We start from the raw sequence: 27,899 nt of genomic DNA, 5'->3' as shown, positions 1-27,899 counted from the left end.
GAGGGTCTGGATACTGGGGAGGGCAGTGCAGGCAAATCTCTCACCGGGTTAAGAGTGGATTGGTGAGGATATACAGGGCTTTGGGATGGGGGAGCTGGGAATGCAGCATGGAGTCAATGGGTAGAGACACTGTGGGGTGTTTGTGAGGTAGGAGAGGGAGGCAGACTGTGGTGTGTGTGTGTGTGTGTGTGTGTGTGTGTGTGTGTGTGTGTGTGTGTGTGTGTGTGTGTGTGTGTGTGTGTGAAGGGAATAAGGAAAGGTATACATACATACACACATATAGAGAGAGAAATGAGTATCTGAGGGGGCCCCAGAGAGACCACTGTACCAGGCCACAAGATTTCTGTTGGGGGCGGGATTATAGGGAGAGGGACAGAGGCATCCTAGGATATCTGAAAAGGCTTAACTGTATGGTGCACAGGAGCTGATCCTACCACCTATCCCATGTGGAGCCCTAAGGAACCCAAGGAATTAACAATTGGTATAAAGTAGAAAATTAAGAAACATTAAGAAAAAGTTGCATGTTGTGGCTAAGTCACAAAGTCTGTAACCCAACAAAAGGGGCTATATGGTTCAATTTAAGGATAGTTTTATGAAGACACATCTGCAGTAAAAAAAAATAAAAAAAAAGATTGCATATTACATACCTAGGTCTGACTTTTCAAAATCATCTTGACCTGATGGAACAGAAACAAACTTATAGTAACAAAATCATGATATCAGGGAGATCATTAAATGTCAAATTATCATCCTATTACCTTTTCCAGATTCCACACCAATATCTTCATTTCTCCCCCGGTATCCACCTGAAAAATAAGCACAAGTAATAAATGTTTGTAAATATTAGACAAAACAAAGCACTCTTAACAGATTAACTTTTGATTCCTGAAGCATTATCTAGACCACCAAAAGTATGAATCCACACTTCACAACTGTACCTGGTGTCTTCCAAATATAAAGTTCAATATTTTTATTTTAAAGCATACCAGTGAAGTGAGCGCATAGTTCAACCTTAACAAATATATGTTAATCAGATTACTTTAATAACTTTACATGCTCTTAAGCTATGTATAAATGAGGCAGAAATTAATATAGTTGCATTGCCCCATAGACAAAGAGTTCTTTCGCATTCTCTGCACTGGATACGGTTACAATTGCATCCAAAGAGAAGCCAAGTCATATCCAACAACAAAACAACTGTTTACAGCAAATAATACATCTGAACAAACTAGTAAGACTATAAAAATAAAATAAGAAAGCTTAGGGCTGCTAAAAAGCAGCAGCCCTCTGACCATGTTCCGGCTCCTGCCAGACCAAAAAAAAAAAAAACAGATTGATTTGCAGGAGGCAGGCATATATGGACGGGCCCATTGCACGCTGGGAGGACGGAAAGCATTGATCGATTGGTGCCAATCCACTGTCGCTTCATCATATTCCATTGTTATCCTGTGGTAACCTGTGGACCCTGCCGGAGAAAGCGCCTTTATTGGAATCAGCGTCCATTTTTCGGGCGACCAGAGAGGTCGCAGAAACCTTAGAAGCAAGGATTCCAGTAGCCAACGCTACTTCTCCCAGGTAAAAGGCTGAATCCCGGATATGGGAGATGTGGGCTAGTTGTTCCCTGGTAGCATCTGATCAAGCACATTCGCCCAAACTTCAAAAGCCCTGGCTACCCAGGCAAAACCCATAGCTGGACGAGAAGTAACACCTGTAAGCAAATAGACTGTTTGAGACAAGTCTAAACTTTTCTTTCCATCCTGATGGCATAGGCAACAGAGCTTCTAAGTGCGCTACGTGAGAATCAACTGTGGGGTGCATCTTCTTCAACTTCACACATTCTCCAGCTGGGAGAGGGTAAACAGAAGCAAATCTTTTTGGAAGCTAGAACCATCTGTCAGGAGAACTCCATTCTTCATACACGAGTTCTGTGAGCAGGTCCGTTTAAGGGGATCCAGCTTTAACAACCTTTTTGTGTTTAAATACCGGGGTCTTCGGTCTAGGGACCGGTTTCTCAGCTCTATGTCAAGGATTGAATTAACAACCCGCACTAGTGCAGGAACACTCACTGTAGAATGTCAGTCCCCCTCACTCGAGGGGGAGACATCTACATCATCTGCCTCCTCAGAAGATGCGTCAGAATCCCAAAGCTGCATAGACTGAGGATGGCATAGCCCGGTATAATGGTCTTTTACCCTGCAAAATTTGCTGAAAGGCAGCAGATGTTTCAGCCAGATTCTAAACTGAGTGGGGAAAAAAATATCCATTCAAGGAGGATGCATAATGGGGACAGGCAAAGCAGGTTGTAACTGCTCTGGAAACCCCATTGTTGAAGGCAGAATAGGGGGTGATGAGTGGTCAAGTAACAGCATAATGAACAGAGAGAAGGACAACCCCCAAGGTGACTCCTGGACAGGGGCTGGTGACGTGGAATAACGAGATTTATGGTAAGAACTTACAGTTGTTAAATCTTTCTGCGAGGTACACTGGGCTCCACAGGGATTACCATCGGGGTGTAGAGTAGGATCTTGATCTGGGGCACCAACAGGCTCAAAGCTTTCGACTGTTCCCAAGATGCACAGCGCCGGCTCCTCTATAAGCCCGCCTCCATGCCAGTGAGCTCAGTTTCGTTAACCAGCTCAATGTAGTAGCAGGTAGCAGAGATGACAACCGCTCATAGCCAATTACACCACACACTCAATGCAGGAGAGGGTGTCAGCGACTATGCCAACACCAACCCAAATAAGCTATGTGCGTCAGGGTGGCGCCTTGTGGAGCCCAGTGTACCTTGCAGAAAGATTTAACAACGGTAAGTTCTTACCATAAATCTCATTTCCTGCTGCGGGGTACACTGGGCTCCACAAGGATTACCATCGGGGATGTCCTAAAGCAGTTCCTTATGGGAGGGGACTCACTGTAGCGGCCACTAGAAACCGGCGTCCAAAGGAAGCATCCTGGGAAGCGGCAGTATCAAAGTCATAGAACCTAATGAACGTGTTCCTTGAGGACCACGTAGCCGCCATGCAAAATTGTTCAAGGGTCGCACCACGGTGGGCCGCCCAAGAAAGTCCAACCGACTGAGCAGAATGGGCTTTGATGGTACAGGAACCGGATGACCAGCCTGTAAAGCATGTGCAATCATCATTCTAATCCATCTGGCCAAAGTCTGCTTGGAAGCAGGACAGCCACGTTTGTGAAAACCAAAAACAAAGAGAATCGGAGTTCCTAACGGAGGAAGTTCTCTTCACACAGAAACAGAGAGCCCGTACCACATCCAAAGACCGCTCTTTGGAAGACAACTCAGGAGAATAAAAGGCCGGAACCACAACCTCCTGGTTAAGGTGGAAGGAAGAAAGCACCTTTGGTAAATAACCTGGCCGCGTTCTAAGGACCGGCCGGTCACTGTGAAAAATCAAATAGGGAGACTTAGAGGATAAGGCACCCAACTCCGAGACCCTTCTAGCTGAAGCAATAGCCAGCAAGAATAACATCTTAAGGAAAAGCCACTTAAGGTCATCAGAGGTAAGAGGCTCAAACGGAGACTCTTGCAAGGCCTCCAAAACCACTGACAGATCCCAAGGGGGCCACAGGTGGCACATAAGGAGGTAGAATCCGCAACACACCCTGAGTGAATATATAAACATCAGGCAGGGTAGCAATCTTTCTCTGAAACCAGACCGACAAGGCAGAGATATGAACCTTGAGGGAAACCAAACGCAGGCCCAAGTCCATGACTTGTTGTAGAAAAGACAACAGTTTGGGCGTACTAAACCTGAAAACTTCATGATGGTGAGACACACACCAAGTAAAGTAAGCATTCCAGACCTTATGGTATATCTGAGTAGAAGACGGCTTACGGGCCTTCAACATAGTTTGAACGACCGCCTCAGAAAAAGCCCTTGGCCCTCAGGACGGAAGCTTCAAGAGACATGCCGTCAAAGCCAGAAGGGCCAAATACTGGCAAACACAAGGGCCCTGAATGAGGAGGTCTGGTCGTTGTGGAAGTAGAAGGGGACGATCCAACGAGAGGCCCTGTAGATCGGAGAACCAGTGCCGCCTTGGCCACGCTGGAGCGACTAGAAGTAGGTTTCCTCCTTCTTGCTTGAACGTCCGTATTACTCTGGGCAGGAGAGACACCGGAGGGAACACATACGGCAGCCGAAAGTTCCACGGGATTGACAGAGCATCCACGAACGCTGCTTAAGGATCCCATGTCCTTGCTCCGAAGATAGGAACCTTGTGATTGTGTCGAGACTTCATCAGGTCCACATCTGGAAAACCCCACTTGTCCACGAGAAGTTGAAACACCTCTGGATGTAGGCTCCATTCTCCGGCGTGCACGTCCTGACGACTGAGAAAGTCCGCCTCCCAGTTCAGAATGCCCTAATGAACAATGCCGATATGGCCGGCTGATGGCATTCTGCCAACTGAAGAATCCTTGATACTTCCCTCATTGCCATGCGGCTTTGAGTGCCACCCTGATGATTGATATACTCGGGAGTAGCGACTCCTCCTTGGTACACCGACCCAGAAGAGAGTGTGGTTCCAACACCGCGCCCCAACCTCTCAGACTGGTATCCGTCGTCATCTGGACCCAGTAGGATATCCAGAAGGGACGACCCCTGCTCAATTTTTGGTCCTCACTGACAAGCGGACCTCCGGAGATAGGGAGATCATGTGAGATCTGATCCGGTGGGGCAGGTCGTCCCAGTTGGACAGAATCAACTTCTGCAGAGCGCGAGAAGGGAATTGAGCATACTACACCATGTCGAAAGCAGACACCATGAGACCTAGCACTTGCATCGCCGAATGAATCGACACTTGCGGAAAGGATAGGAAGCAACGGATCTTGTCCTGAAGTTTCAGGACTTTCTCCCGAGACAAGAACCACCATTGGTTTTGGGTGTTCAGTCTTAGTAAAAAAAAAAACTCTGAAATGGCTGCTTAAGGCAGCCACCTGTAAAGTGCCGGCATACTGCAAGGCACGAACTTACAAACTGAGCTCACTGGCATGGAGGCGGGGTTATAGAGGCGGTGGCGCTGTGCATCTTGGGAACAGTCAAAAGCTTTGAGCCTGTTGGTGGCCTCCCATAAGTGGATAACTTTGACGTGCCCATTGAAAACCATACCGGAAGTCACACGTGTTTTGGACTTTAAATCATTGTTAATAAAACACTATTGTATGATGTTCTTCTCTCTCCACATGTATTTTTGAAAAACTGTCTGACACACACATCGGGAGTACAGATATACAGGGGAGTAAGAACTTTTCAATATTTGTCCATAGCGCCGTCTGTCACCAATATACTGTGAATTTTGTTTTTGGTGTTAACTCTTATTGGTACAGGTTGAGTATCCCTTATCCAAAATGCTTGGGACTAGAGGTATTTTGAATATGGGATTTTTCCGTATTTTGGAATAATTGCATACCATAATGAGATATCATGGTGAGGGTGTAGTACGGGTGACCGGCGGTCTCCTGACCGCCGGTCACCTTACCGACGCCGGGATCCCGGCAGCATACCGACGCCGGGATCCCGGCGGGGAGGGGCGAGTGCAGCAAGCCCCTTGCGGGCTCGCTGCGCTAGCCACGCTGCGGGCTCGGTGGCGACCTGCGGTCGCCACGGGTTCTATTCCCACTCAATGGGTGTCGTGGACACCCACGAGTGGAAATAGTCCCTGTTGGTCGGCATGCCGACCATCGGGATAGTGAGCCGTCGGGCTCACGGAGGTCATGCGACTGTCGGTCAGCCGACCGGCGGTCACATGACTACCACCCCATGGTGATGGGACCCAAGTCTAAGCACAGAATGTATTTATGCTTCATATACACCTTATACACACAGCCTGAATGTCATTTTAGCCAATATTTTTTATAACTTTGTGCATTAAACAAAGTGTGTGTACATTCACACAATTCATTTATGTTTCTTATACACACAACCTGAAGGTCATTTAATAGAATATTTTTAATAACTTTGTGTATTAAACAAGGTTTGTGTACATTGAGCCATCAAAAAACAAAAGTTTCACTATCTCACTCTCACTCAAAAAAGTCCGTATTTCGGAATATTCCGTATTTCGGATATGGGATACTCAATTTGTATAGTAGCTGCTGTGGTATGTGCACTGTAGGAAACTTCAATCTATTAATACACCAAACAAAAACTGTCTGGCCTATGGCTAGGGTATATGGGAGGAGAAACCGAGGAATCCTGGTACTCCAAAGCTTTTTGGTCCTCTCCAACCACCTACTCCCCATGGTAACCCTTTGGAGACTATGTACCCTGTGGGAGATACACGACAATTCCATTTCAGAATGTCCTGTTTTAATACACTACATTACAGATATGACTTAAAATTATTTATGGAACTACTACTACTACTGTATTAAAAGCAAATCAAAAACGAGATTTATGGTAAGAACTTACCTTTGTTAAATCTCTTTCTGCGAGGTACACTGGTCTCCACAAGGATTAACATCGGTGTGTAGAGTAGGATCTTGATCCGAGGCACCAACAGGCTCAAAAGCTTTGACTGTTGCCAAGATGCATAGCGCCGCCTCCTCTATAACCCCGCCTCCCCGCACAGGAGCTCAGTTTTAAGTTAACCAGCCCAATGCAGTAGCAGGAAAAGAGACGACAAGAGCTAGTAGCCATATACACCACTCTCTCACAACAGAAGTGTCCGCGGCTAATGCCATACCAACCCAAAGAAGCTAAGGGCGTCAGGATGGGCGCCTTGTGCAGTCCAGTGTACCTCGCAGAAAGAGATTTAACAAAGGTAAGTTCTTACCATAAATATCTTTTTCTGCTGCGGGGTACACTGGCTCCACAAGGATAGACATTGGGGATGTCCTAAAGCAGTTCCTTACAGGAGGGGACACACTATAGCGGGCACAAGAAATCGGCGTCCAAAAGGAATCATCCTGGGAAGCGGCAGTATCGAAGGCATAGAACCTTATGAACATGTTCACTGAGGACCACGTACCCGCCTTGCACAATTGTTCAAGGGTCGCACCACAGCGGGCCGCCCAAGAAGGTTTGACAGACCGAGAAGAATGGGCCTTAATGTGAGCAGGAGCTCACAGACCAGCCTTCACATTAGCATGTGCAATCACCATTCTAATCCATCTGGCCAAAGTTTGCTTATGAGCAGGCCAGCCCCGTTTGTGAAATCCAAACAGAATCAGATTTCCTAATAGAAACAGTTCTCTTCACATAGATACAGAGAGCTCGTACCACATCCAAAGACCGCTTTTTGGGAGACAGATCAGGAGAAAGAAGTGCCGAAACCACAATCTCCTGGTTAAGGTGGAATGAAGAAACCACCTTAGGCAAATAACCGGGACGAGTCCCAAGAACCGCCCGGTCACGGTGAAATATCAGACATGGGAAACTACAGGACAAGCCCAAATCCGACACTCTTCTAGCAGAAGCAATAGCCAGCAGAAACACCACCATAAGGGAAAGCCACTTAAGATCAGCTGAACCCAGAGGTTCAAACGGAGACTCTTGTAACGCCTCCAAAACCACGACAAGTCCCAAGGAGCCACAGGCGGGATATAGGGAGGTTGGATACGCAACACACCCTGAGTGAAGGTATGCACATCAGGTAGGATCGCAATCTTTCTCTGAAGCCACACCGACAAGGCAGATATTTGAACCTTGAGTGAGGCCAGATGCAGGCCTAAGTCAAGGCCCTGCTGAAGAAAAGCCAACAACTTGGCTGTACTAAACTTGGAAGCGTCATAATCGTTAGATGGGCATAGAACAAAGTAAGAATGCCAGACCCTATAGTAAATCCGAGCCGAAGCTGGTTTCTGGGCCCGCAACATAGTTTGAATGACCGCCTCAGAAAACCCTTTAGTCCTTAAGATGGAAGCTTCAAGACCCACGCCGTCAAAGACAGCCGGGCTAGGTCCTGGTAAACACAGGGGCGCTGAACGAGGAGGTCTGGGCGTTGCGGAAGTAGAATTGGACGCTCTGACGATAGGCCCTGTAGGTCTGAGAACCAGTGCCGTCTGGGCCACGCTGGAGCTATGAGAAGCAGAATTCCTCTTTCTTGATTGAACTTCCGAATTACCCTGGGCAGGAGTGACACTGGAGGGAACACATAACAGCAGCAGAAACCTCCCCGGCACCGCCAACACATCCACGAATGCTACTTGAGGATACCTTGTCCTTGCTCAGAAGACCGGAACCTTGTGATTGTGTCGAGACACCATCAGATCTACATCTGGCAGGTCCCCTCTTTTCCACTAGGAGTTGAAACACTTATGGATGGAGGCCCCACTCGCCGGCATGTACGTCCTGACAATTGAGAAAGTCTGTTTCCCAATTCAGGACTCCCGGAATGAATATTGCAGATATGGCCGGTAGATGGCGTTCCGCCCAATGTAGAATCCGTGAGACTTCCTTCATTGCCAAACTGCTTCAAGTGCCGCCTTGATGATTTATGTAAGCCACTGTGGTGGCGTTGTCCGACTGTACTTGACAGGACGATTCTGAATTAAATGCTGGGCCAGGTTCAACGCATTGAAGACCGCCCGCAATTCCAAAATGTTGATCGAGGGGAGGGATTCCTCCTTGGTCCACCGACCCTGATGGGAGTGTCGCTCTTAGACTGGCATCTGTCGTCAACAGGACCCACTTGGATATCCAGAAGAGACGGCCCCTGCACAAATGTCGGTCCTGGAGCCACCAGAGCAGCGACAGACGGACCTCCGGAGTCAATGAGATCATGTGAGACCTGATCCGGTGAGGCAGGCCATCCCACTTGGCTAGAATCAGCATCTGGAGGGGGCGAGAATGGAATTGAGCATACTCCACCATGTCGAATGCCGACACCATGAGGCCCAGCACCTGCATCGCCAAATGTATCGACACTTGCAGACGAGAAAGGAAGCAACGAATCCTGTCCTGAAGTTTCAGGACTTTCTCCTGAGATAAGAACAACCTCTGGCTGTGAGTGTCCAACAGCGCTCCCAGATGCACCATTCTCTGAGCAGGGACCAGGGAGGATTTCTTCCAGTTAATGAGCCACCCGTGGGCTTGTAGAAACTGGGCCGTCATATCCAGATGACGCAGGAGAAGATCTGGGGAATTTGCCAGGATTAACAAGTCGTCCAGATACGGCAGTAACCTGACCCATTGACGGCGGAGTACCACCGTCATCACCGCCATAACTTTGGTGAAAACTTGCGGAGCCGTTGTTAAACCAAAAAGTAACGCCCGAAACTGGTAATGTAGGTTGCCAATAGCGAACCTCAGGTATTGTTGATGTGACACTGCTATAGGAATATGCAGGTAAGCATCCTGTATGTCCAGGGAGACCATGTAGTCCCCAGGTTCCAAGGCCAGAACTATAGAGCGAAGGGTTTCCATACGGAACTTGGAAACCTTCACAAACTTACCTTGAGGTTTAGAATGAGCTGGGAGGACCCATTCGGTTTCGGGACGAGAAACAGCGGAGAATAGTACCCCCGGCCCCTCTGAGCAAGAGGCACCTGTACTAAGACTTCTGTATCCAGGAGGGTCTGTACCACCGAATGCAGAGTGTTTGCCATTGTCTGGTCCGACGGGACGTCTGTATGGCAAAATCTATGAGGGGGGTCGGTTTTTGAAGGCTATGGCGTAACCTCGAGTGACGACTTCCCGTACCCAGGAATCTGAAGTGGTCTTCAACCATTCCTGGGTATACCCTAGAAGCCGGTCCCCCACCCTGGGATCCCCCAGGGGGAGGCCCGCCCCGTCATGCGGCAGGCTTATCGGTCTTGGCTGCTGGCTGACGGACTGCCCATGCTCTTTTGGGCTTCAGCTTACCAGGTTTGGAAGTGTGGGCCTGCATATGGTACGCCTGACCTTTTGCTTTACCTGAAGGATGAAAGTGCCTTTGGCCTTCGACACAGAAGGAGCTGTATTAGGCAGAAAGGCAGTTTAGGCAGTAGCCAAGCCAGCCACTATCTTATTTAAGTCCTCCCCAAACAGAATATCCCCCTTGAAAGGGAGTAACCTCCAGGAATTTTCTAGAGTCCAGATCCACAGACCAGGATCTCAGCCACAATATCCTGCGAGCCAGGACTGACGTAGTAGAGGCCTTGGCTGCTAGGATACCGGCATCAGAAGCCGCCTCTTTAATATAGCGAGAAGCTGTGACAATATATGACAAGCATTGTCTAGCATGGTCAGAGGAGATTTCAGCTTCTAACTCCAAGGCCCATGCTTCAATAGCCTCTGCCGCCCATGTAGCTGCAATAGTGGGCCTTTGTGCAGCACCCATGAGGGTGTAAATCGCTTTTAGACAACCCTCCACACGTTTATCCGTAGGCTCTTTTAGAGACGTGACGGTAGTGACAGGTAGAGCTGAGGAAACCACCATCCTAGCCACATGCGAGTCTACTGGAGGTGGCGTTTCCCAACTCTTAGACAGCTCTGGTGCGAGGGGATAGCGGGCCAGCATCTTCTTTTGAGGCAAAAACTTAGTACCCGGGCTGTTTAATCACCTTCTGACACTTGAACCTATCTGGTTTCTAAGTAGGAACGGATGGCTCAGGATTATCCGTAATCTGCAGAATTAACTTAATAGCCTCCAAAAAATCAGGAACATCCACATGTGAACTACCCTCCCCATCAGCCGTATCCGAGTCAGAACCTGTGGGGTCAGTGTATGTGCGGTCTTCATCAGACGAGATTTCAGTGATAGCAGTGGATTGTGAGGAGACCAGCGCTCGCTTAGAGGACCTCTTGGACTTAGGCGAGTGAGGGTCAGACTTTAGTAGTCAGGGACTGGTTCAACTTCTTTAATTAAGCAGATAAATAGTCAGCCCACGGCGGGTTAGCTGCAGGGACCACATACGGTTGTACCGGCATTGGGGGTCCCATAGGGGGTGTTAGTTTATTAATTAGCGTATGTAGTAGCGTGGAAAAAGCGGCCCACGGTGGGTCATTAAGTACCTCCGTTGCCACAGTCCCACTAGGGGGCAAGGAGCCTCCAGAACCAGAGCCCACAGCAGCTATATTCTCCCCATATGTGCCTGTGGCTTCAGCGACACCGGCAGTGTGTTCAGCCCCAGAACCGTTACCCTCAGAAGCAGACATGATATAACTTGCAGTATGAGGTAACACAGTACAATTATCAGCAGCACTATACCTCTAAACCCAAACCCCTGCGCAGTGTAGTCAGCACTAGCAGAGATAAAGGAGATATGGTGACTAAATCACAGAGAAAAAAAAAAGATTTTACTCACCGGTAAATCTATTTCTCGTAGTCCGTAGTGGATGCTGGGAACTCCGTAAGGACCATGGGGAATAGACGGGCTCCGCAGGAGACTGGGCACTCTATAAGAAAGATTTGGTACTATCTGGTGTGCACTGGCTCCTCCCTCTATGCCCCTCCTCCAGACCTCAGTTAGGATACTGTGCCCGGAAGAGCTGACACAATAAGGAAGGATTTTGAATCCAGGGTAAGACTCATACCAGCCACACCAATCACACCGTATAACTCGTGATACTATACCCAGTTAACAGTATGAAATATAACAGAGCCTCTCAACAGATGGCTCAACAATAACCCTTTAGTTAGGCAATAACTATATACAAGTATTGCAGACAATCCGCACTTGGGATGGGCGCCCAGCATCCACTACGGACTACGAGAAATAGATTTACTGGTGAGTAAAATCTTATTTTCTCTGACGTCCTAGTGGATGCTGGGAACTCCGTAAGGACCATGGGGATTATACCAAAGCTCCCAAACGGGCGGGAGAGTGCGGATGACTCTGCAGCACCGAATGAGAGAACTCAAGGTCCTCCTCAGCCAGGGTATCAAATTTGTAGAATTTAGCAAACGTGTTTGCCCCTGACCAAGTTGCAGCTCGGCAAGTTGTAAAGCCGAGACCCCTCGGGCAGCTGCCCAAGATGAGCCCCCTTCCTTGTGGAATGGGCTTTCACTGATTTAGGATGCGGCAATCCAGCCGCAGAATGCTCCAGCTGAATTGTGCTACAAATTCAGCGAGCAATAGTCTGCTTAGAAGCAGGAGCACCTATTTTGTTGGGTGCCTACAGGATAAGAAGCGAGTCAGTTTTCCCGACTCCAGCCGTCCTGGAAATATAATTTTTTAAGGCCCTGACTACGTCCAGTAACTTGAAATCTTCCAAGTCCTTAGTAGCCGCAGGCACTACAATAGGTTGGTTCAAGTGAAAAGCTGATACCACCTTAGGGAGAAACTGGGGACGAGTCCTCAATTCTGCCCTATCCATATGGAAAATCAGATAAGGGCTTTTACATGACAAAGCCGCCAATTTTGACACACGCCTGGCCGAAGCCAAGGCCAATAACATGACCACTTTTTACGTGAGATATTTCAGATCCACAGTTTTAAGTGGCTCAAACCAATGTGATTTCAGGAAACTCAACACCACGTTGAGATCCCACGGTGCCACAGGAGGCACAAAAGGGGGCTGAATATGTAGCACTCCCTTTACAAAAGTCTGAACTTCAGGCAGTGAAGCCAGTTCTTTCTGGAAGAAAATCGACAGAGCCGAAATCTGGACCTTAATGGAACCCAATTTTGGGCCCATACTCACTCCCGACTGTAGGAAGTGCAGAAAACGACCCAGCTGAAATTCCTCTGTTGGGGACTTCCTGGCCTCACACCACGCAACATATTTTCGCCAAATACGGTGATAATGGTTTGCGGTTACATCTTTCCTGGCTTTTATCAGCGTAGGAATGACTTCCTCCGGAATGCCCTTTTGCTTTAGGATCCGGAATTCAACCGCCATGCCGTCCAACGCAGCCGCGGTAAGTCTTGGAACAGACAGGGCCCCTGCTGTAGCAGATCCTGTCTGAGCGGTAGAGGCCATGGGTCCTCTGATATTATTTCTGTAAGTTCTGGGTACCAAGCTCTTCTTGGTCCCTCCGGAACCACGAGTATCGTTCTTCCTCCTCGTTTTCTTATTATTCTCAGTACCCTTGGTATGAGAGGCAGAGGAGGGAATACATAAACCGACTGGTACACCCACGATGTCACTAGAGCGTCCACAGCTATTGCCTGAGGGTCCCTTGACCTGGCGCAATATCTAGTTTTTTGTTTAGGCGGGACGCCATCATGTCCACCTGTGGCCTTTCCCAACGGTTTACCAACAGTTGGAAGACTTCTGGATGAAGTCCCCACTCTCCCGGGTGTCGGTCGTGTCTGCTGAGGAAGCCTGCTTCCCAGTTGTCCACTCCCGGAATGAACACTGCTGACAGTGCTAAGACGTGATTTTCCGCCCATCGGAGAATCCTTGTGGCTTCTGCCATCGCCATCCTGCTTCTTGTGTCGCCCTGTCGGTTTACATGGGCGACTGCCGTGATGTTGTCTGATTGGATCAGTACCGGCTGGTTTTGAAGCAGAGGCCTTGCCAGACTTAAGGCATTGTAAATGGCCCTCAGTTCCAGAATATTTATGTGTAGGGACGACTCCTGACTTGACCAAAGTCCTTGGAAGTTTCTTCCCTGTGTGACTGCCCCCCAGCCTTGAAGGCTGGCATCCGTGGTTACCAGGACCCTGTCCTGTATGCCGAATCTGCGGCCCTCTTGAAGATGAGCACTCTGCAGCCACCACAGTAGAGATACCCTGGTCCTTGGAGACAGGGTTATCAGCCGATGCATCTGAAGATGCGATCCCGACCACTTGTTCAAGAGGTCCCACTAAAAGGTTCTTGTATGGAACCTGCCGAATGGAATTTTGCTTCGTAAGAAGCTACCATTTTTCCCAGGACTCGTGTGCAGTGATGCACCGATACCTGTTTTGGTTTCAGGAGGTCTCTGACTAGAGATGATAGCTCCTTGGCTTTCTCCTGCAGGAGAAACACTTTTTTTCTGTTCTGTGTCCAGAACCATCCCCAGGAACAGTAGGCGTGCGGTAGGAACCAGCTGTGACTTTGGAATGTATAGAATCCATCCGTGCTGTTGTAGCACTTCCCGAGATAGTGCTACTCCGACCAACAACTGCTCCTTGGACCTCGCCTTTATAAGGAGATCGTCCAAGTACGGGATCATAAAAACTCCCTTTTTTCGAAGGAGTATCATCATTTCTGCCATTACCTTGGTAAAGACCCTCGGTGCCGTGGACAGTCCAAACTGCAGTGTTTGGAATTGGTAATGGCAATTCTGTACCACACTGATGAGGATGGTAAATGGGGACATGTAGGTAAGCATCCTTGATGTCCAGGGATACCATGTAATCCCCCTCCTCCAGGCTTGCAATAACCGCCCTGAGCGATTCCATCTTGAACTTGAATTTGTATGTGTTCAAGGATTTCAAATTTGAAATGGGTCTCACCGAACCGTCCGGTTTCGGTACCACAACCAGTGTGGAATAGTAACCCCGTCCTTGTTGAAGTAGGGGCACCTTGACTATCACCTGCTGGGAATACAGCTTGTGAATTGCCTCTAGCACAGCCTCCCTGCCTGAGGGAGTTGTCGTCAATGCAGATTTGAGGAAACGGCGGGGGGGAGACGCCTCGAATTCCAGCTTGTACCCCTGAGATACTACTTGAAAAGGATCCAGGGATCCACCTGTGAGCGAGCCCACTGATCGCTGAAATTTTTGAGGCGGCCCCCCACCGTACCTGGTTACGCCTGTGGAGCCCCCGCGTCATGCGGTGGACTCAGAGGAAGCGGGGGAAGAATTTTGATTCTGGGAACTGGCTGACTGGTGCAGCTTTTTCCCTCTTCCCTCGTCTCTGTGCAGAAAGGAAGCGCCGTTGACCCGCTTGCTTTTCTGAAGCCGAAAGGGCTGTACCTGATAATACAGTACTTTTCATAGGCTGTGAGGAAACCTGAGGCAAAAAATTTTCATCCCAGCTGTTGCTGTGGATACGAGGTCCCAGAGACCATCCCCAAACAATTCCTCACCCTTATAAGGCTCTATGTGCCTTTTAAAGTCAGCATCACCTGTCCAGTGTCGGGTCTATAATACCCTCCTGACAGAATGGACATTGCAATAATTCTGGATGCCAGCCGGCAAAATATCCCTCTGTGCATCCCTCATATATAAGACGACGTCTTATGTTCGCAAAATAGTATCCCTGTTTGAAAGGGTTACAGACCACGCTGCAGCAGCACTATCTGCAGGTCTCAGTCTAGTACCTGAGTGTGTAAATACAGACTTCAGGATAGCCTCCTGCTATTTATCAGCAGGTACCTTCAAAGTGGCCGTTTCCTAAGACGGCAGTGCCACCTTTTTTTTTTTTACAAACGTGTGAGCGCCTTATCCACCCTAGGGGATATCTCCCAGCGTAACCTATCCTCTGACGGGAAAGGGTACGCCATCAGTAACTTTTTAGAAATTACCAGTTTCTTATCGGGGGAACCCACGCTTTTTCACACCTCATTCACTTATTTGAAGGGGGAACAAAACACTGCCTGCTTTTTCTCCCCACACACAAAACCCTTTTTTGTTTTTAGTGGTACTTGGGTTAATGTCAGAAATGTGTAACACATTTTTTATTGCCGGGATCATGTAACGGATGTTCCTAGTGGATTGTGTATATGTCTCAACCTCGTCGACACTGGAGTCAGACTCCGTGTCGACATCTGTGTCTGCCATCTGAGGGAGCGGGCGTTTTTAAGCCCCTGATGGCCTTTGAGACGCCTGGGCAGGCGCGGGCTGAAAGCCGGCTGTCCCATACCTGTTACGTCATCCAGCCTTTATGTAAGGAGTTGACACTGTCGGTTAATACCTTCCACCTATCCATCCACTCTGGTGTTGGCCCACAGGGGGGCGACATCTCATTTATCGGCATCTGTTACGCCTCCACATAAGCCAGCCTCCTCAAACATGTCGACACAGCCGTACCGACACACCGCACACACACAGGGAATGCTCTGACTGAGGACAGGACCCCACACAGCCCTTTGGGGAGACAGAGAGAGAGTATGCCAGCACACACCGGAGCGCTATATAATGTAGGGATAAACACCATCACTGAGTGAATTTTCCCCAATAGCTGCTTGTATAAACAATATTGCGCCTAAATTTAGTGCCCCCCCCTCTCTTTTTAACCCTTTGAGCCTGAAAACTACAGGGGAGAGCCTGGGGAGCTGTCTTCCAGCTACACTGTGAAGAGAAAATGGCGCCGGTGTGCTGAGGGAGATGGCTCCGCCCTTTTTTCGGCTGACTTTTCTCCCGCTTTTTTCTGTATTCTGGCAGGGGTAATTACCACATATATAGCCTCTGGGGCTTTTTATTGTGGCTATTTTGCCAGCCAAGGTGTTTTTATTGCTGCTCAGGGCGCCCCCCCCAGCGCCCTGCACCCTCAGTGACCGGAGTGTGAAGTGTGTATGAGGAGCAATGGCGCACAGCTGCAGTGCTGTGCGCTACCTTGGTGAAGACTGAAGTCTTCTGCCGCCGATTTTCCGGACCATCTTCATGCTTCTGGCTCTGTAAGGGGGACGGCGGCGCGGCTCCGGGAACGAACACCAAGGACGGGTCCTGCGGTCGATCACTCTGGAGCTAATGGTGTCCAGTAGCCTAAGAAGCCCAAGCTAGCTGCAAGCAGGTAGGTTCGCTTCTTCTCCCCTTAGTCCCTCGTTGCAGTGAGCCTGTTGCCAGCAGGTCTCACTGTAAAATAAAAAACCTAATTTAAACTTTCTTTCTAGAAGCTCAGGAGAGCTCCTAGTGTGCAACCAGCTCGGGCCGGGCACAGAAATCTAACTGAGGTCTGGAGGAGGGGCATAGAGGGAGGAGCCAGTGCACACCAGATAGTACCAAATCTTTCTTATAGAGTGCCCAGTCTCCTGCGGAGCCCGTCTATTCCCCATGGTCCTTACGGAGTTCCCAGCATCCACTAGGACGTCAGAGAAATACGTAATACAGTATATCTTTGTGAAAATCCTATATAAATATAAAACCTGACGCACCAAGCCCCCTCAGGTTATAGAATATAGGGATAGCAAGTTGAGTGAGACACACGAAATGGTCACCAATCAGCAAGCTAATGCACACACATATAGTCATAGTTATACCATGCAGAGGTTATTACTAACAATACTGCACTGGACTAGCTTATATATTTTAATATATATATATATATATATATATATATATATATATATATATAGAGAGAGAGAGAGCTATGTAGTCAATAGATATAACACTGCACAGTAAGAACTGGATTTATATCACATGGTAATTGTACAATAAAACCCTGACGAAATGCACTCTTTCTTAAATAACACTGTCTAAAAGGCAGGTAGAATACTTAAGTATCCTGTAAAGTCACAGCACTGACAACCAGGCGGCTTTACACAGGAGGATTTGCCCAAGCAGTCCCAGGAACAGTGAAGCTGAGAGAAATGGCGCCCAGACAATGACAGGGAGTGAGGGAGAGACAGATATGCAACTCCAGGGCGGGAACATTTGCGGGAAATGGCGGGCTGGGGGGAGGGGCTTCAGGTCTAAACCTTATCCCCCTGCTGGCAAAACCACCAGGTACTGTGGGCTACAATTAAAATGGTTTAGAGAGAAAACATGACCTGCGCCCATGCCCTGGTGATCTAGTGGGATCGCCTATACTGCCACAGTGTCCACCGCCAGCGCACGCTGCCCGCCTCCTACAGACCGCGCCGGATCGCGATAAAGTACAGGTCCCGCAAGCAGGACCCACTCACCACCTCCCGAAGCGCGGCCACGCGATCCCGGAGAGCCCCCGTCGTGTGTGCCTGACCATGAAGAAAACCGGAGCCTCCTGCTGTAGTTACTCGGCAACCCGGGCTTGTGAGTGTACAGCGCCGCTGGGGAGAGCTGGAGCTGCAGCAGTGAATGTCTTCTGACATTTACTATTGCTGCTGCCCTTGTAGTCTTCACCTTTTCTTCAAAAAAGCTCTTCTTAGGGCTGCCTGGAGCAGCACCTCCGTTATGTGCCTGCTATCTGCGGCACCAACTACAAAACTGAGCTCCTGTGCAGGGAGGCGGGGTTATAAAGGCGGCGGCGCTATGCATTCTGGGAACAGTCAAAACTTTTCAGCCTGTTGGTGCCTCGGATCAAGATCCTACTCTACACCCTATGTCTATTCCTTCTGGAGTCCAGTGTACCCCACAGCAGCAGAAAGTAACGATGTTCAGTCCTAGCTAAGTGAACATATTGTTCCAAATAGAGACAGTATAAAATTTTCCCATAAGAACAGTAAACTCTAGATTATACATGACTAAAAGTTTTTATTTTATACTATTACAGCATTCTGACTACAGAATACATCCTATCCATAACATTAATAACATGTTAAGAAATACAACCATCTCAAGAAGCCAGACAATGAAAACATTACAAGACTGAATTGAGTCTCACCTCTTCTTCCAAAGCCTCTTGTGTTGTCAGTATCACCACGATCACCTTGGAAAAAGGTAAGTAGATAAGGAATACCTCAACACATACATGATAGATGATAGAAAGATCTATAGAGATCTATAGAGATATAGATATATATATATAGATATATATATATAGATATATATATATATATATACATACACACACAGTATATTATATATACACACACACACAGTATATTATATATAAAAAAAAATAAGATTTTACTCACCGGTAAATCTTTTTCTCGTAGTCCGTAGTGGATGCTGGGGACTCCGTAAGGACCATGGGGAATAGACGGGCTCCGCAGGAGACTGGGCACTCTAAAGAAAGATTTATTACTACCTGGTGTGTACTGGCTCCTCCCTCTATGCCCCTCCTCCAGACATCAGTTAAGGAAACTGTGCCCGGAAGAGCTGACATTACAAGGAAAGGATTTTGGAATCCAGGGTAAGACTCATACCAGCCACACCAATCACACCGTATAACTTGTGATAACCTTACCCAGTTAACAGTATGAACAAACAATATAGCATCAACCAAAGGATGCCAATATAACATAACCCTTTATTAAGCAATAACTATATACACGTATTGCAGAAAGTCCGCACTGGGGACGGGCGCCCAGCATCCACTACGGACTACGAGAAAAAGATTTACCGGTGAATAAAATCTTATTTTCTCTAACGTCCTAGTGGATGCTGGGGACTCCGTAAGGACCATGGGGATTATACCAAAGCCTCCAAACGGGCGGAAGAGTGCGGATGACTCTGCAGCACCGAATGGGCAAACACAAGGTCCTCCTCAGCCAGGGTATCAAGCTTGTAGAATTTTGCATAAGTGTTTGAACCCGACCAAGTAGCAGCTCGGCAAAGCTGTAATGCCGAGACCCCTCGGGCAGCCGCCCAAGAAGAGCCCACCTTCCTTGTGGAGTGGGCTTTCACTGATTTTGGATGCGGCAATCCTGCCGCAGAATGAGCCTGCTGAATCGTGTTACAGATCCAGTGCGCAATAGTTTGCTTTGAAGCAGGAGCACCCAGCTTGTTGGATGCATACAGGATAAACAGCGAGTCAGTCTTCCTGACTCCAGCCGTTCTGTTAACATAAGTCTTCAAAGTCCTGACCACGTCCAGCAACTTGGAATCCTCCAAGTCACGAGTAGCCGCAGGCACCACAATAGGTTGGTTCAAATGAAACGAAGACACAACCTTTGGTAGAAATTGCGGACGAGTCCGCAATTCTGCCCTGTCCATATGAAAAACCAGATAGGGGCTTTTACATGACAAAGCCGCCAATTCTGACACACGCCTGGCCGACGCTAAGGCCAACAGCATGACCACTTTCCATGTGAGATACTTTAGCTCCACGGTCTTAAGTGGCTCAAACCAGTGGGATTTCAGGAACCCCAAGACCACGTTAAGATCCCAAGGTGCCACTGGTGGCACAAAAGGGGGCTGAATATGCAGCACTCCCTTAACAAACGTCTGAACCTCAGGCAGTGAAGCCAGTTCCTTTTGAAAGAAAATGGATAGGGCCGAAATCTGGACCTTTATGGACCCTAATTTTAGGCCCATAGTCACTCCTGACTGTAGGAAGTGCAGGAATCGACCCAGCTGGAATTCCTCTGTAGGGGCCTTCCTGGCCTCAAACCAAGCAACATAATTTCGCCATATACGGTGATAATGTTTTGCTGTCATGTCTTTCCTAGCCTTTATCAGCGTAGGAATAACTTCATCCGGAATGCCCTTTTCCGCTAGGATCCGGCGTTCAACCGCCATGCCGTCAAACGCAGCCGCGGTAAGTCTTGGAACAGACAGGGACTTGTTGTAACAGGTCCTGTCTGAGAGGCAGAGGCCATGGGTCCTCTGTGAGCATTTCTTGCAGTTCCGGGGACCAAGTCCTTCTTGGCCAATCCGGAGCAATGAATATTGTTCTCACTCCTCTTTTTCTTACAATTCTCAGCACCTTGGGTATGAGAGGAAGAGGAGGAAACACATAGACCGACTGGAACACCCATGGTGTTACTAGTGCGTCCACAGCTATCGCCTGAGGGTCCCTTGACCTGGCGCAATACCCTTTGAAGAAGTCTGATGTGACGAAACGCGTTGGGTTCCCTGCAGTGACCCCCTTGCCTATTTTAAAGTTAAGTCTTTTACCTTGATACCTTTTTACCTTTTTACCTGATTCGGATATTTTATGACCCTTTATGTATTTTATCTATATATGCTATTAAAACTGTTTGTTCGATTTTATATATTCTTTGGCTCATAAATCTTAAGCTCTTAACATTAATTATTTGTAATTTTACACAACATTGGTCGCCGGTACCCTTATCCCTCCACTGTATCTGGCGCAATACCCGTTTAGCTTTTTGTTGAGGCGTGACGCCATCATGTCCACCTGTGGGAGTTCCCATCGATTTGCAATCAGCGTGAAGACTTCTTGATGAAGTCCCCACTCTCCCGGGTGGAGTTCGTGTCTGCTGAGGAAGTATGCTTCCCAGTTGTCAACCCCCGGAATGAACACTGCTGACAGTGCCTGCACGTGATTCTCCGCACAACGAAGAATCCTGGTGGCTTCTGCCATCGCCACCCTGCTTCTTGTGCCGCCCTGTCGATTGACATGGGCCACTGCAGTGATGTTATCTGACTGAATCAGCACTGGTTGGTCTCGAAGCAGAGGCTCCACTTGGCTTAGGGCGTTGTATATGGCCCTTAGTTCTAGGATATTTATGTGCAGACAAGTCTCCTGACTTGACCACAGCCCTTGGAAGTTTCTTCCCTGAGTGACTGCCCCCCAACCTCGGAGACTTGCATCCGTGGTCACCAGGACCCAGTCCTGTATGCCGAACCTGCGGCCCTCGAGGAGGTGAGCACTCTGCAGCCACCACAGAAGAGACACCCTGGCCCTGGGGGCCAGGGTGATCAGCCGATGCATCTGAAGATGCGATCCGGACCACTTGTCCAACAGATCCCACCGAAAAATCCTGGCATGGAACCTGCCGAAGGGAATGGCTTCGTATGACGCCACCATCTTTCCCAGGACTCGCGTGCAGTGATGCACCGACACCTGTTTTGGTTTCAGGAGGTCCCTGACCAGAGTCACGAGCTCCTGAGCCTTCTCCGGGAGAAATACCTTTCTGGCATGTATCCAGAATCATGCCCAGGAAGGGCAGACGCTTCGTAGGGATCAGCTGCGACTATGGAATGTTCAGAATCCAGCCGTGCTGCCGCAACACTTCATGAGAGTGTGCTACGCTGATCAGTAATTGCTCCCTGGACCTCGCCTTTATGAGGAGATCGTCCAAGTATGGGATAATTGTAACTCCTTGCTTTCGAAGGAGCACCATCATCTCCGCCATCACCTTGGTAAATATTCTCGGTGCCGTGGACAGGCCAAACGGCAGCGTCTGGAATTGGTAATGACAGTCCTGTACCACAAACCTGAGGTACTCTTGATGAGGCGGATAAATGGGGACATGCAAGTAAGCATCCTTGATGTCCAGAGACACCATGAAATACCCCTCTTCCAGACTTGCAATGACCGCTCTGAGCGATTCCATTTTGAACTTGAATTTCCTCAGATAAATATTCAGGGATTTTAAATTCAATATGGGCCTGACCGAACCGTCCGGTTTCGGTACCACAAACATAGTGGAATAGTAACCCCTTCCCTGTTGAAGGAGGGGAACCTTTACTACCACCTGCTGGAGGTATAGCTTGTGAATTGCCGCCAGCACTCCCTGGGGGAAACTGGCAAGGCCGATTTTAGGTAACGGTGAGGGGGCGTCACTTCGAACTCCAGCTTGTACCCCTGAGACACAATTTGTATAGCCCAAGGATCCACCTGTGAGCGAACCCACTGGTGGCTGAAATTTCGTAGACGCGCCCCCACCGCTCCTGGCTCCGCCTGTGGAGCCCCAGCGTCATGCGGTGGATTTAGTGGAAACCGGGGAGGACTTTTGTTCCTGGGAACTAGCTGCATGGTGTAGCTTTTTTCCTCTACCCCTGCCTCTGGCAAGAAAAGATGCCCCTCTGACTTTCTTGCTCTTTTGCGAACGAAAGGACTGCATTTCGTAATACGGTGCTTTCTTCGGCTGTGAGGGAACATAAGGCAAGAAATTTGACTTCCCTGCCGTAGCAGTGGAAACTAGGTCCGAGAGACCGTCCCCAAATAATTCCTCACCCTTATAAGGCAAAACCTCCATGTGTTTTTTTTAGAGTCGGCATCCCCTGTCCATTGCCGAGTCCATAAGACCCTTCTGGCAGAAATGGACATTGCGTTTATTCTAGAGCCCAGCAGGCAAATGTCCCTCTGGGCATCGCGCATATATAGGACAGCGTCCTTGATATGTCCCAGGGTCAGTAGAACAGTGTCCCTGTCCAGGGTATCTATCTCCTCCGAGAGATAATCAGTCCAAGCTGCTACAGCACTACACATCCAGGCCGAAGCAATTGCTGGCCTCAGTAGAGTACCAGAATGTGTATAAACAGACTTCAGGATAGCTTCCTGCTTTCTATCCGCAGGATCCTTTAGGGCGGCCGTATCCTGAGACGGCAGGGCCACCCTCTTAGATAAGCGTGTCAACGCCTTGTCTACCCTCGGGGAGGATTCCCAGCGTAACCTGTCCGTTGGCGGGAAAGGATACGCCATCAGTAATCTCATGGAAATTACTACTTTCCTATCAGGGGAATCCCACACTTTTACACATAATTCATTAAATTCATGTGAAGGGGGAAAAGTCACTTCTTGCTTTTTCTCCCCATACATATAAACGCTCTTGTCAGGGACAGGGTTTTCCTTTGATATGTGCAATATATCCTTCATTGCTATAATCATGTAGCGGATGGCTTTAGTCATTTTAGGCTGCAACTTTGCATCATCGTCATCGACACTGGAGTCAGACTCCGTGTCGGCATCTTTGTCAACCATCTGGGATAGTGGGCGCTTGTGAGACCCCGACGGCCTCTGCATTGTAGGATCAGGCATGGGTTGAGACGCTGACTGTCCCAAGGCTACAGCTTTATCCAACCTGTTATGCAAGGAGCTTACATTATCATTTAACACCTTCCACATATCCATCCAATCAGGTGTTGGCACCGTCGACGGCATCTCATTCCTTGAAACCAATAAGGTCATTAAAAGGAATCAACATGGGTTTATGAAGGACAGATCCTGTCAAACCAACTTACTTAGCTTTTATGAAACAGTAAGCGCAAACCTAGATCAGGGTAAAGACGTGGATGTAATCTTTTTAGACTTTGCCAAAGCGTTCGATACTGTACCACACATGAGACTTATCTACAAGCTACAAGAATCAGGGCTAGGAAGCACAATATGCACTTGGGTCAAAAACTGGTTAGATAATAGGAAGCAGCGCGTTGTGGTTAATGGATCTTTTTCAACTTGGACTGAAGTGCTAAGTGGTGTGCCGCAAGGCTCAGTATTAGGACCGCTATTGTTCAATATTTTCATTAACGACCTAACAGAAGGTCTAGAGAGCATGGTGTCAATTTTTGCAGATGATACCAAATTGTGTAAGGCTATAAATACAGAGGAGGATGCCGAGTCTCTTCAGAACGACTTAGTTAAATTAGAAGCATGGGCAGCCAAATGGAGAATGCGCTTCAACACAGACAAGTGTAAGGTAATGCACTGTGGTAACCAGAACAAAAATTACACCTACCTACTAAATGGGGTAAAATTAGGGGATTCTGTACTGGAAAAGGACTTAGGTGTCCTCATAGATAGCAAGCTAAGCAGTAGTACCCAAAGTAGGACTGCAGCAAAGAAGGCTAATAAGATATTAGCATGCATAAAACGGGGTATTGATGCTAGGGACGAGAGTATTATACTCCCGTTATATAAATCACTAGTGAGGCCACACCTTGAATACTGTGTACAGTTCTGGGCACCTTACTACAAAAAGGATATCCTGGAGCTTGAAAAGGTACAGAGGAGGGCGACCAAACTAATTAAGGGCATGGGGACGATGGAATACAAGGAAAGGCTTGAAAGACTAGGCATGTTTACATTGGAAAAGCGGAGACTAAGAGGGGATATGATCAACATCTACAAATATATAAGGGGACAATACACAGAGCTTGCGCGGGACTTGTTTTTGGTTAGATCAACACAGAGGACTCGTGGACACTCGCTCAGGTTAGAGGAAAGGAGATTCCGCACAATACGGCGTAAAGGCTTTTTCACGGTAAGGACAATACGTGTTTGGAATTCCCTGCCCGAGGGAGTTGTAATGGCGGAATCTGTCAACACCTTTAAGAATGGGTTAGATAAATTCCTATTGGATAAGGATATCCAGGGGTATGGTGCTTAGTCATGCATTATAGTTACTATAAATAGGGATAAAATGCAATGGCTGACAGCAGCATCAGTCAGAAATTTTAGTCAAATCATCATGCATAGGACACCACAAATAGGTTGAACTCTATGGACAATTGTCTTTTTTCAACCTCAGATACTATGTTACTATGTTACTATTCACCTGCACTTGTTCTGCCTCCACATATCCTTCCTCATCAAACATGTCGACACTGACGTACCGACACACCACACACACACAGGGAATGCTCTGACTGAGGACAGGACCCCACAAAGGCTTTTGGGGAGACAGAGAGAGAGTATGCCAGCACACACCCCAGCGCTATATAACCCAGGGATTACACTGTACCTTAGTGATTACCCAGTAGCTGCTGTTTGTGATCGTTTTGCGCCTAAATTTATGTGCCCCCCCTCTCTTTTTACCCTTTTTGCACCTGGATACTGCAGGGAAGAGCCTGGGGAGCGTCTTTCCAGCGGAGCTGTGAAGAGCAAATGGCGCCGGTGTGCTGAGGAAGAAGGCCCCGCCCCCTCAGCGGCGGGCTTCTGTCCCGCTTCTATGTGTAAAAAATGGCAGGGGCTCGGACATATATCCAGTGCCTGACTGGATATGTGTTATTTTGCCTGCGCCCTGCACCCTACAGTGACCGGAGTGTGCGGGTGTGCTGCGGGAGCAATGGCGCACAGCTGCAGTGCTGTGCGCTACCTTAAGTGAAGACAGGAGTCTTCTGCCGCCGATTTCGATGTCTTCATGCTTCTGCTGCTTCTGTACTTCAGGCTCTGCGAGGGGGACAGCGGCGCGGCTCCGGGAACGGACGATCAAGGTTAGGTACCGGTGCTCGATCCCTCTGGAGCTAATGGTGTCCAGTAGCCTAAGAAGCGCAACCTAGCCGCAGTTAGTAGGTTTGCTTCTCTCCCCTCAGTCCCACGTAGCAGAGAGTCTGTTGCCAGCAGAAGCTCTCTGAAAATAAAAAAACCTAAACTAAAATACTTTCTTGTTAGCAAGCTCAGGAGAGCCCACTAAAAGCACCCAGCTCTGGCCGGGCACAGATTCTAACTGAGGTCTGGAGGAGGGGCATAGAGGGAGGAGCCAGTGCACACCAGGTAGTACTAAATCTTTCTTTAGAGTGCCCTGTCTCCTGCGGAGCCCGTCTATTCCCCATGGTCCTTACTGAGTCCCCAGCATCCACTAGGACGTTAGAGAAAAATATTTCTCTAACGTCCTAGAGGATGCTGGCACTACGTAAGGAACATGGGGATAGACGGGCTCCGCAGGAGACATGGGCACTTTAAGAAAGACTTTAGGCTCTGGATGTGCACTGGCTCCTCCCTCTATGCCCCTCCTCCAGACCTCAGTTTGATACTGTGCCCAGAGGAGATGGGTGCACTGCTGGGAGCTCTCCCGAGTTTCCTGTAAGAAAGTATTTTGGTTAGGTTTTTTATTTTCAGGGAGCCTGCCGGCAACAGACTCCCTGCATCGAGGGACTGAGGAGAGAGAAACAGCCCTACTTCTCTGAGTTTCAAGGTCCTGTTTCTTAGGCTACTGGACACCATTAGCTCCAGAGGGATTGGAACGCAGGTTTCATCCTCGCCGTCTGTCCCAGAGCGGCGCCGCCGTCCTCCTCGCAGAGCCAGAAGATAGAAGCCGGGTGAGTATGAGAAGAAAGAAGAATTCAGATGCGGCAGAAGACGTCACAGCGGTGAAGCTGTGCGCCATTGCTCCCGTTCACCTCACACACTCCGGTCACTGTAAGGGTGCACGGCGCAAGGGGGGGGGGGGGGGGCGCCCTGGGCAGCAGTATATACCTCTCCTATGGCAAAAGCATATATATACACATGTACATGTATATAAAGAGCCCCCGCCATGTTTTGATAGATTTTGAGCGGGACAGAAGCCCGCCGCCGAGGGGGCGGGGCTTCTTCACCAGCGCCATTTTCTCCACAGCACAGCGCTGAGAGGAAGCTCCCCGGACTCTCCCCTGCTTACGGACAGTGACAGTGGGTTTTTCAAGAGGGGGGGGCGGCACATAATTGGCGTGTATAAAGTTAACAGCGCTACTGGGTAAAACACTCTGTTTTTTCCTGGGTCATATAGCGCTGGGGTGTGTGCTGGCATACTCTCTCTCTCTCTCCAAAGGGCCTGGTGGGGTACCGGTCTTCAGAAAAGAGCTTCCCTGTGTGTGCGGGGTGTGTCGGTACGCGTGTCGACATGTATGAGGTTGAAGGCTCACCTAAGGAGGAGGGGGAGTGTATGAATGCAAGGTCTCAGTCGGCAGCGCCGACACCTGACTGGATGGATATGTGGAATGTCTTAAGTGCTAATGTGAATTTATTGCACAAAAGATTAGACAAAGCTGAGGCTAGGGAACAGTCAGGAAGTCCAGTCCCAATGTTGACGAGTCCTTCGGGGTCTCAGAAGCGCACAGTATCCCAAATTGTTGACAGATACCGACACGGATTCAGACTCCAGTGTCGACTACGATGATGCAAAATTACAGCCAAAAGTGGCTAAGGGTTTTCGATAAATGATTATTGCAATAAAAGAGGTTTTGCCTATCACAGAGGAACCCCCTGTCCCTGACACGAGGGTACACATGTATATAGAGAAAAAGCCTGAGGTCACCTTTCCATCCTCGTATGAGCTGAACGAATTATGCGATAAGGCTTGGGAAACCCAAGACAAGAGACTGCAGGTTCCCAAAAGGATTCTTATGGCGTATACTTTCCTGTAAAAGGATAGGATACGATGGGAATCCTCTCCTAAGGTGGACAAGGCATTGACACGCTTATCAAAAAACATAGCGCTGCCATCCCAAGTACGGCTACCCTCAAGGATGCTGCTGATCGCAAGCAGGAGGTTACCATGAAGTCCATTTACACACATTCTGGTATAATACTTAGACCGGCAATGGCGTCGGCCTGGGTTTGTAGTGCTGTGGCTGCATGGACTGATTCCTTATCAGCGGAGATTGAGACCCTAGATAAGGATACCATTTTAATGACCCTGGGGAATATAAAAGATGCTGTATTATATATGAGGGATGCTCAAAGAGATGATTGTTTACTAAGTTTCAGAATAAACGCTATGTCTGTTTCCGCTAGGCGAGTCTTACGGACCCGACAGTGGACGGGGGATGCCGACTCGAAGAGGCATATGGAGTTTTTGCCTTACAAAGATGAGGAGTTATTTGGAGAAGGCCTCTC

The 27,899-nt window shown here is 48.6% G+C and overlaps 1 protein-coding gene across 25 annotated transcripts in view; it reads right to left on the bottom strand.

The window, feature by feature from the left end:
* The window catches only part of DDX4 (DEAD-box helicase 4), a 1,188,488-nt gene that overhangs the window by 504,199 nt on the left and 656,390 nt on the right, over nucleotides 1-27,899 (bottom strand). For 24 of the 25 annotated variants that reach the window (XM_063962294.1, XM_063962347.1, XM_063962463.1 and 21 more), the window contains 3 exons: nucleotides 18,336-18,380; nucleotides 759-806; nucleotides 648-677 (listed from right to left, as the gene is read on the bottom strand). In XM_063962294.1, the coding sequence (XP_063818364.1) occupies nucleotides 648-677; nucleotides 759-806; nucleotides 18,336-18,380 (123 nt within the window). The remainder of the gene's footprint in view (nucleotides 1-647; nucleotides 678-758; nucleotides 807-18,335; nucleotides 18,381-27,899) is intronic. The other variant, XM_063962288.1, reaches the window with a different exon arrangement.

Source organism: Pseudophryne corroboree, chromosome 1 (assembly GCF_028390025.1).
Source record: "Pseudophryne corroboree isolate aPseCor3 chromosome 1, aPseCor3.hap2, whole genome shotgun sequence".
NCBI classification, from domain to species: domain Eukaryota; kingdom Metazoa; phylum Chordata; class Amphibia; order Anura; family Myobatrachidae; genus Pseudophryne; species Pseudophryne corroboree.
Note: the sequence above shows the minus strand (reverse complement) of the source record. Positions and strands in the feature narration are given on the sequence as shown.